Source organism: Cryptomeria japonica, chromosome 6, assembly GCF_030272615.1.
Source record: "Cryptomeria japonica chromosome 6, Sugi_1.0, whole genome shotgun sequence".
In the NCBI taxonomy this organism is placed as follows: domain Eukaryota; kingdom Viridiplantae; phylum Streptophyta; class Pinopsida; order Cupressales; family Cupressaceae; genus Cryptomeria; species Cryptomeria japonica.
Genome location: NC_081410.1, coordinates 109,796,018 through 109,806,888, shown reverse-complemented (window position 1 = coordinate 109,806,888; position 10,871 = coordinate 109,796,018). Strand labels below are relative to the sequence as shown.

The 10,871-nt window shown below is 33.9% G+C and overlaps 1 protein-coding gene across 1 annotated transcript; it reads left to right on the top strand.

Annotated features, from left to right (window-relative positions):
• The first annotated feature begins 2,781 nt into the window (after window positions 1-2,781).
• On the top strand, window positions 2,782-10,535 carry LOC131057593 (uncharacterized). Its single transcript, XM_057991744.2, has 3 exons — window positions 2,782-3,346; window positions 3,639-3,851; window positions 9,978-10,535. The coding sequence occupies exons 1-3, from the start codon at window positions 3,143-3,145 to the stop codon at window positions 10,041-10,043; spliced, it is 483 nt and encodes a 160-aa protein (XP_057847727.1). The 5' UTR covers window positions 2,782-3,142; the 3' UTR covers window positions 10,044-10,535.
• The last annotated feature ends 336 nt before the right edge of the window (window positions 10,536-10,871 follow it).

Here is a 10,871-nt window from a genome sequence, read left to right as displayed (position 1 = left end):
AATCTCACAAATAATGATCAATCAATTGAAATGCATTAACATAAATCTTTATATTCAAACCCCTACTTGACTTGTTGCAAGTTCATCAATTCCACTAGGGGGTGAACTCATAAATTTGCTAATGTACAAGTGGTGATTTCACAAAACATTAATAGCTAAAGCCTTTTGTCACTTACATGCAAAACCATCTTTTTCTCTATGATGCTCTAGATTATCTCAAATAATCAACAAACTTGCATACAAGCTCTACAAGCTCCAAAATTGAAGAATCACAATTTTTTTCATAAACTAAACTTTTCTTGATTGATTAGAGAAACATCTGACTATTTGATCATGATAAAAAATATTTTTCAAATTAAAACACATTAACGAATTCTCAAACACCATCTACCATATTATATTTCATAATAAAACTAAACAAAATACATTTATTTTATTTATTTTTTAATACAAATTTATAAACATATTTCTTATATTGTCCATCAATCTTGACTAACCAATGTAACTTCACCAACATTTTAACATCACTATCATATCAATTGAAGAGTAGTTGTTTGACCATTAAGAGTAAAGCTAACCCTCTACATCCTTAATAAAAATCCAACCAAACTAAAATTAAAAATTGAAGAAACCAAAGATAGACAATCCTTGCTTAAAAAATAGCAAGAGAGATCTAATCAAAAGCTAAAAAAAAAATTAAAAAAAAAAATTTATTTTCCAACACACCTCATCATCATCTTATTTCATGAATTTGTATATAGTTGTTTCGTGGCTAGAAAGGTTACATAAACCTAAACAAGCTAAAGCTATTAAATGATAGTTGACCCAAATACAAGTCCTAGCTATCCCCAACCAAACATAAGTAAAGAGCAAAATAGTTACATAGTGCCTAACAAAGAAAAAATATATGAAACAATTATAACTATTATTATATACCTTATTTAATTCTTTTTATATTTTTGATTTCTCTTACTTAATCTAAATAAAAAACATATTCTAAAGTTAAGGATTCTTGTATCCAATTTTTAACTTTCTCTTACCTATTCTTAATGTTAACATTTGTTCTTACCCTCTTTTAGAAAGTGCATTTTAAGTATATAAGTGAGATAATATTTAATTATTTGATCATTTCGATACATTTTTTATGATATTGAGATCTTGCATTTAACAAGACTTGATTTTTGATAAATTCATTAAAAATCATTCAATTTCATATGTTAAATCTCTATTTTTTAAAATTTTAATTGTAAAAATCATGAATAAATGGATTATAAGTTTTTCTCTTATAAAATTTAAATAAATTATTTTTTATTTCACATATTTTTTTATGAAGAGAATCATAAAGTTTACATTTAAACAATGGGTTGAGTTCTATACTTCAAAGTCAAGGATTCTTGTATCCAATTTTTGACTTTGTCTTACCTACTCTAAATAAACATTTGTCCCTACCCTCTTTACAAGGTGTTTTTAAGTATATAAGTGAGATAATATTTAATTATTTGATCATTTCGATACATATTTTTATGATATTGAGATCTTGCATTTAACAAGACTTGATTTTTGATAAATTCATAAAAAACCATTCAATTTCATATGTTAAATCTCTAGTTTTTTAAATTTTAATTGTAAAAATCATGAATAAATGGATTATAAGTTTTTCTCTTATAAAATTTAAATAAATTATTTTTTATTTCACATATTTTTTTATGAAGAGAATCATAAAGTTTACATTTAAACAATGGGTTGAGTTCTATACTCCAAAGTCAAGGATTCTTGTATCCAATTTTTGACTTTGTCTTACCTACTCTAAATAAACATTTGTCCTTACCCTCTTTAGAAGGTGTTTTTAAGTATATACGTGAGATAATATTTAATTATTTGATCATTTCAATACATTTTTTTATGATATTGAGATCTTGCATTTAACAAGACTTGATTTTTGATAAATTAATTGAAAAATCATTCAATTTCATATGTTAAATCTCTATTTTTTTAAATTTTAATTGTAAAAATCATGAATAGATGGATTATAAGTTTTTTCTTATAAAATTTAAGTAAATTATTATTTATTTCACATCTTTTTTTATGAAGAGAATCATATAGTTTACATTTACACAATGGATTGAGTTCTATAAAAAATTTCATCATTAATTAAGCAATCAATTATGTCTCTCATATCAATAAGACTCTTAACTACAAAATTCAAACTGAATTTTCACACTCAATACCAATCAATCAAGCAAACTCCTATTGTTATATTGATCATAATTGAAAAAGTTAAAACATTGCTATAAATAGTGGATGATGCTTTTATCACTCATTTTATGAATAAATTTTCCTCTAAAATTAAATCCATTTTTTTTTATGTCAGCACGCAGTTCAGTCGGACAAAAAGTCCATGAGCACACCAGCCCAGGGAGAACCTTCACAGAAAAGTTTTTGCCACCAGACCCATAAACCTATAGACTGAAACCCACTTTTCAAAATAAATCAAAAAAAAATTATTTTAAAAAACTCCCACCACCATGAATAGCATTAATGCATGCCCTACCTTACACGGCATTCTAAATTATTTCTTGACTAATGAAATTTATAGACAATTTCTTATGGAGGGTTTCACTCACGTTTCTTCCAATACTAGTTTAAAAAACAATCGGTGGCAGTTATTTTTGCTAAAAGTTAAAAACTGTTTACCCTGCTAGGTATAGAAAACTTTTGATCCTGTCAATCCGTGTTGACTTGTGTGTCGTCATGTTTTGGGGGATGATGGAACATTGATTGATTATATTCATACAGCTCAACTCTGAAATTAGATTCCATCCTTACTCTTCATACTTGTCTAAATTACTCGTATGGAATCATTCTTAATTATCAGCATTAGTTTTCCAGCCCCTCATATATGCTCTCACAACTTGATATAAGATTCAAGCTGCTGGAAAGTATTTGGATGAAAGAGGTACAATTTGAATCGATGTTGATGTTATCGGGATAGTTGCGGTGTTACATCACAAAAGAATCCATGTGTTGCCATCAAATCTGCACGGCTGCAGAGCAAAAAGAGTAGTGGTATTAATCTTGTTTTTGGGTTTTGAAGAAGAGTGTACTTCACTGTGTTGAGTAGCAAGAGTGAAGGGATTCTACAATGAAAGAAGGAGATGCAGGAAAAGAGAAGGAGAGTTTTCTTCTCGGGAAAGGAAGGTACAAGTTCTGGGCGCTTGCCATAATTATTTTGCTGGCATTCTGGTCTGTGCTTTCAGGCAGTGCAAGGCTCAAATGGTCTGCTGGAAATCTTATGCTATTCAGTGATGAGTTTGACAAGAGGCTACAGGATGACTTTGATGTTTTGGTAAGTTACGGTATGTTTTAATTTTCCCCTTTTCCTATTTTTTTGATAGATCTTCAGAGAACTATGTTGTGACAATCAGATCTCTGTGTTTGAGCAATTGGGTGTTAGACGGTTTAATATTCTCGGGCGTATCCCTAAGACGAGTTTTGGGGCAATTCTGATATTGGGTGCATTTAAACCTTGGTAAACCCCTCCTGGGTGGCATGCTTGGGTGCTTTTGGTGCACTGAATTCAAGTTGAATAGCATTGAGATTGGGAAGAAGATTGATATTAGACGTTTTGGGTATCGCAGGAAATCGAGGAAAGAGAGAAGGTAGTTCGTCATATGTGGGATATATACATACATAACCCTCGCCTGAAACTTACTAGTTTCTGGCAAGAAGCATTTCAGGCTGCATATGAAGAATTGGAAAGCGAAGTCCCGGGAGCCAGGGAGTCTGCCATATCAGAAATTGCCAAGATGTCTCTAAGATTGGTAGACATGGACCCACTCGCCCAGAAAATGGTATTTTTCAAGTGCCAGATTGCTTTTTGTTTAGAAATACATTGCTTTTCTTGTTGCTATAATAGTTCTTTTTTCTTTCTCGTTTTTGATTTTATTATGTGGAATCTTCTTCAAGCAAAATTATGAGGATCTGTAGGGCACATCACATACATTGTATTGGTTTGCATTCCTTGTCTGTGGGATATCTATTGGGAAATCTAATGGGCTAGAAAAAGATCTTCTTTGGATTATGGGTAGGTGACCCTGGTGGAACCCTTTTTGGGCATGGGGGATTTGTCGTGTAACTTAATGTAATTCTTGTGTCATTGGGTTTGGTTGCCCATAGCTACTGGTATATTTTCTCTGCCGGAGAATTTATCTATAGCTGAGTTTTGAATATATGATCCTATTATGTGTGGGTCAGCATTTGAGACCCGCGCCTCAACAATTCATAAGATAAAATCAATTTATGTAAATCTAGATCTGATTGTCATTTTACAGAGATCTAAAATTACTTCAGCTTAACAGCCTATAAGAGGTGGTCTTTCCAGGGGCAGACACAGGTTAGTTTTTATAAGATCACATTTCTCTTATTTTGACATCTGCCGCTGTATAGCATGGTCCTATCATCCCGTACTAGGCACACCCACGTGAGTCGAACTAGAACCTGTCTGTTGTCTAGAATGGCATCAGACAACTTTTAGTAGTTACTCACCCGCGGCTGGGGGAAACACTTATGGAGATTTAATGCCACCAACACCGAATTTTAATGCCACCCACACCGAATATTTATTTTTTATTTCAGTCTGTGGCTTTCTCAGCTTCTATGGTATTCCCGATCTTGCGCAATCCAGTTGACCTTAAGTGGAGTGTATCTGCTTTTTGCCAGTTAGATATATTCTTACCGGGAAATTAGTTTCTAGGCAATATAATCAAAGTCAGATGTAGCCTCTGGAATCTGCTCAAGTTTATCTGAGCCAAATGGTTTGGCAAGTTCAAAGGACTTTGTAGTTTGAATTTTAGGAGTGATTTGGTATTTATTCGTTTAAAACATGGTTGTTAGGCTCATTTAATATAAAAGTAATATACAAAGAAGACATGAAGAGATTTGCTTTCAAAGTTTCAAGCATAAACAAACAATTGAACAATTCAACTTTAAGATGCAAAGACGTGTAGAATAAAATGATTTGAAATGACAATAGTATTTATTCTGAAAGAAATTGCATAAGGAAAGCTTTAAGTTTAATTTCCTGTAGTTTTATGTACCTTCTTTCAATTTTTACTAACTATTCAAAATTTCAAAGTTAAAATTACTCGTTCAAAGAAGATGTTGTGGGCATTACACATCTTCATTTATATATTTAACTTGTCGTTGAGTGAAAGGAAAGACCAGTCTCAACTTTTCCACTTCTTGATGATGAAACCAACAATGCAATCTAAGGGGCAAGGTTTCAGAACTTTAGCAGAAGCTAAGCAACAATCTTTTGGGCAGGATAGCAAACAGGAGGAGGGAAAGTTAACCAAAAACTTCTGATACAGGGTGGGAAACAAAATACCTATGATTCATGGAGTCCTGGGGCAGGGGAATCAAAGGCCTAGATTTGGGGATGGTGGAAGGTGGAATTTTGGGAACTGAGCCTTCAATGGGCTTGAGAGGCAGCGCCCCTTGTGGGGTCCTTCAAAAGCAGACAAATCTTCATGGCACATGCCATTTTCACAATTTTATCACTTTGTTTTCTGTAACACCAAGTCCTTACCATTTCTGAAACTTGGAGTGATTTAGAATGAGGCTTAGATGCCTATCTATAATTTTTTTGTGAGTTCTTAGGGTTTGGGTGGGGTTCATAGATCATTATGATTAGGATTTGTGACACACAGATCAAAACACATTTTAATTTTATTTTTTTTAAATATCGACTTTTTCATTCTCCTGCCATGAGTGATTCCTAAAGCCATGGGGATGGTAGGAGATTTCTGGGAGTCCCCTAGATGTCTTGGAGATGTCCCGGAGTCTCCAAACCAGGGGGATGTCCTGGAGATGTCCCCAGGTTGGTGGCAGAATTGGTGGAACTGCTGGAACAGTACAAAATATGAGAGTAGGATAGTAATTGTGCTTTCCACAGAAGGTTAAAAATAGTAAAGTGAAGTATGTGCCAGATAAACAGGAATCCAAACTAATGCCATCTCCTAGTAAGCCTTGTTTTCAATTAAGAAAATGCTGAAATAAATAGTCAAGATGGTCTCTGATTACATTCACATAACTTTCGGAGTGTCGGCAGTGATATAGAAGATGTTTCTGAACTGAATTAAGCTGGTAGTAAAGGTGGCAATACTTTAGTTGTGGAACTTAATGCATTATGAAGCAGTATTGGAACAAAAACCAAACAGGACATAATGTACAACTGACAATCACTGGAAAGCTGTACAAAATTACCCATGTCCTCCTTGGAAGTTGAAGTTAAAATAAAAATTTGATAATTTTGATGAATTTATGATCAAATAAGATCTGCAGTGCATTTGATTCAATTTTGACCAGATAGAGATTTAATAATATAGCCTTTTTAATCTGCTGGAAGCTTTTAAGATCACAACCATGACTACTGTGTTCCAATCTTCTATGTTTGCAGTAATTGCAATTTCAGTTCTCCTAGTGATTGGCATACCTGTCACACTTTCCTCTCCTAATGGGTAATCAACTAGCAAAAATGTGCCATTTTTTGACGTTCGTTATGGTTTGGATCAGTCTTTTTAGTATCATTATCGGTGCTTCAAAGATAATTAAGAGTTTTTGCAGCCAAATGGCCCCGTGATTTCTTCAATTTCAGCTGCAAAGAAAATTAGGTGTCAAAGTGTGAGAACAAATTAATTTTTTAGAAACTCATTGTTTAACAACAAAAAATTCTCTGTGGCTGTTCGCAAAACTTCAGTCTCCCTCTACCAGCCACTTCTGAAATCTCTCTTCTGAAGCATTAACCACATCACTTGTTAGGGTAAAGACAACTTTTTACATATTTTTACAGATATGTAGCTGCATGGGCTACTCAATGCAGAACAACTGTATCAGCAAGTAGTCCCCATCATGGGATCCTTGCGTCTCATCCTTATATTGCATAAGCCTTCTATTCAAAAAGGGGAGCATAAAAAAATTACAAAAAAGAAAAAGAAAAAAGGGGAGCATGTGATCCAAGCGGCACTTCAACACAGGAGCCTTTTCTGCTTGTACAGTCCTCAATTAACACCCCTTCTACATTGTACTGGGCTGTCAGGCTTGAGTGGCTGTGGCCCCTGCAGGGTTGGGAAGTGTCCTACTGATGGCATAGCCAAACATACATGGGGAATGTGCAGTCAGGAGTTTTGTCAGCTGGCACACTATGAACTTTACTTGCCACCTTCAAATGAGGCACTTGTTTGATGGCTCTTTAGACTCTTGTGATGAGTTGGCTGTTTTCTTATGAGTTAGTCATCCTTATCTTACGACCTCTTACAATAATTGTGATGAGTTGGCTGCTTTCTTTTGATAAGGATATTTTTCTTTTCCACTAATGTACCCAGGGTAGTATCATATACTTATCTATTAAGGCAGTACTGTATATTAACCCATCCATGTCCATCTATGCCTTGATAGCATTCACCTTTGACTAACTCATTGATGAAATTATGGCTGGTGGTGGTGGCCTTGGAGAATAACCTTGGCCTTGACATATAATTAGTTTGTAAATAATGGCAGGTTCCAGTCTCAACTTAATCGTAAAGCTTATTACAACCCTCTCTGCAGAGAAAGTTTCCTTCAAATTTTATGTTGGAAATAAAGAATTAATTGTTCCAATGACAGAGTTCATCTCCCTTCTATACACTCTTATCTGGCATATGCCTCCCTCGTACCCACCCTTAATTGGTGTTCACCTCTCTCATAACCTCCTTTGTACCTAACAATATTCTTCAGTTAACAACAAGGTTTCTAAATTCCATGGGATCTGGCCCAAATACTGTTGGTCCACATTTTTTAGATGTACTGAACTGGATGGAATCCAATCTGGACAATTGTTTCATTACATTTTCTCTTCTAGAAAACAAAAGTTTCAATCTCTGCAAACCCACATCCCAATCAATGGGGTCCTCAGCCCGGCAATTAAAATTTCACATACATTCACCTCATTATATATATATATTATATCTCATATCGCTTAAGGCATATCTTGTCTTTGGAGCTTAGGGAGTCCCTGCACATTCCTTGGATCCTGCAAATTCCTACACATTGTGTTGATGTTCATCGAAGGTGGCATCCAATATCCATTCCTCACACCAAGCTGTGGCACAATGTATTCCTTTCATGTATAGAGATTATATTAAAATACACAATCCACATTTTTATATTTGCTCTTATTCATCCTCTTTGCATTTCTGCCATTATTTGTGTACTACAATATGTATCCACATTCTGACAATATATGGTGCTGTCCCCCAAAACCTCCTCCTGGGATCAGGATCCTCATGCAAAGGGGTTTACTATTATCATGTAACGTTTGATTTCACATATGTCGCTTAATAATATTTTGTGGAGTTCCCTTCATTTCGTGAGGGTAATTGTGCTTCCAAACACTGCTGCAAAACATGACACTTCTAGCTAAAAGAATTGTGTGGCCAGAACAACTGTTAATTTATCAAAGTGCCAACCATTATTCTACATATTTGGAAGCTTTCCAGATGCATGTCACAATCCACGTGTATAAGCTTGCTGGATTCAACATCTCAATAGCACCTGGAAAAGTTTCAGCAGATTGCATTATCAATTGCAGCAAAATTTACCATATCTAAGTGAATTATAAATGTTAAGACTGCAGTTCTCCTGGGCATGGATATGGCATATTTAAAGTCTTCCTGGTCATTAAAATAAAATAATTTTCAAGATTTTGACGTATTATAGAATGCTGTAATTTTCTCTGTTTTTACTTTCAGAAATGATTTGAGCTTTGGGTTAACTTGAAGTACTGATAAATCTGCAATTGCATCCTGAAGGCTGGGCATTATTTTCCCTAGTTACTGGTGCCTGTCTGATTGTTAATGGGAAGAGAATCATAAATATCTTCAACACATTTATTATTATGTAACGTTTTAAGTGAGGAATTACAATTATCACTTAACAACCATCATAAAACGTTTTGCCATAGCATCCTGAAGGCTGGGCATTATTTTCCCTAGTTAGTGGTACCTGTCTGATTGTTAATGGGAAGAGAATCATAAATATCTTTAACACATTTATCATTTGTAACGTTTTAAGTGAGGAATTACCTTTCTTTGTCTGCATGTGTAGAAAACAAACAATTATAGAACAAGCAAACCACTGTGATGACAATTGCATTAACCTCTTATTGTAGGGCACCGGTTCAAGATATTAAAGATGAAATTTTACTATAAGGAACTCTGATCTTTGATTAGAGTCCTAGGTGGATGATCTGTGTGGAGTTAGCAGTAATCTTTTGTGCATGACAACTGAATGTATATGGAACAAATGTTTTATTTTGTGTGACAACCACTCACGCATAGATTATTAAGAAAGGATGAAATGGTAGTCATGAGAAACTCACCCAAGGGAAAAACTTGTGTTCAACTAATCTAAGGGGTTTCTAGTATTCGCTAGTGCCTTTTGAAGTTCAATATTAGACTTTCTTTTTGTCATAGATTTTCTAGGAGTGTAATATCCCCTTCAACTTAAGTGTAATTGTTTTGGTTTTCTGCACTAGTATTAATGTATAAGAATATGCCTTTATCATTGTTGTGCCACTTATCTGTGGGCATATTTCTATCTCCATATTGTACTTATTTTTTTGACAACCTTTGCCTTTAATTTATAATCAATGTACAATCTCTCCTTTTTTTTGAAGGTTAGTCCCCCAAAGTTCTTCACTTATTTCTCTATGCATCTTGCATTTATGATGTTGATTGTTGAATCACCATTATCTATATTACAAGGGAACTTATCTTTTTCATAATTTGGTTTTGAGAAATGATGGATGGATGCTTCTGTTTGACAATAAAAGAAGTTAACCCTGCCTTTTAAGAAATCATATTTCTTAAGCTTTTGCTACAAATAGATACTTGAGATTGAAAGCTATAAATAACTGTGAGCTTTTGATTTGTGGAAAGCAGGATGGTAAAAAGAAGCATAAGAGAAAGCAGAAACATCAAATCACAGTAGCAGACAAGAATGGATGAAGTAGGCGAAGAAGTCTTTTTTCTAAGATCTACTTGGGAATCCTAATGAATATCCTGGTTCTCTCTAAGTAGTTAGCTTTGAGCTCTATCTCTTGAGCTGTTTTGTTTCATCATGTTGCCCCTAAAAGTGAAAATTTACCAAAAAGGTACGGCGGTCTTCTTTTTATCAGTATTATAGTATGTGTCCTTAAACAAGGATGGCGATCTGATTAGATATTTAATCAGATCTTTGTTAAACTGAGATTAGTCAATGTCACATTCTTCTATATAGAATATGTACACGAGCATTATTGTTTTAAGAGGAGATGAGGGTGCTCATTACATATATGGCTCCCCGAAGATAAAAGTTAGATTGTCTGGGTTTATGCCAATGGGTGTAATGTTGAGTTCATTTTGAAATGCTTGCCAAAAAATTGTGCAAGCAGCAAGTTTGTATAACATGCAAATTTTACAAATAATTAATAATATAGGTTGCATATTTGCTCGTTTCAACTTGTTTTTCTTTTTGCCAATATCAAAATGGTTATTATATTAAGTTCCATCCCATTATTATTATTTTAATGACAAGTGTTAAACTTACGCATGTTTTTTATTGTATGCATTTGTGGTATACTCATATGTACTTTCATTTTGGGACATCTCTAATTCCTTAAGTAGATCTTTACCAGTAATCTAGTTAATAATGTTTAATCAATTGTGTTTTAGGATTCATAATTCATGTTTTTGATCCTTCTATTTGAATGAAATGATGAAAATAACATTTCCCAAGTTGGGGTAAACTCTATCTAATAGCATATGTAAAGTCTGTTGAAAGTGAATTGAACATTG

Excerpts from the sequence above, each read along its gene's own strand:
- LOC131057593 (XM_057991744.2), top strand. The coding sequence starts at position 3,143 with ATGAAAGAAGGAGATGCAGGAAAAGAGAAGGAGAGTTTTCTTCTCGGG. Across the intron at positions 3,347-3,638 it reads AGGATGACTTTGATGTTTTG|GAAATCGAGGAAAGAGAGAA; the intron begins GTAAGTTACGGT and ends TGGGTATCGCAG. Across the intron at positions 3,852-9,977 it reads ACCCACTCGCCCAGAAAATG|GATGGTAAAAAGAAGCATAA; the intron begins GTATTTTTCAAG and ends TGTGGAAAGCAG.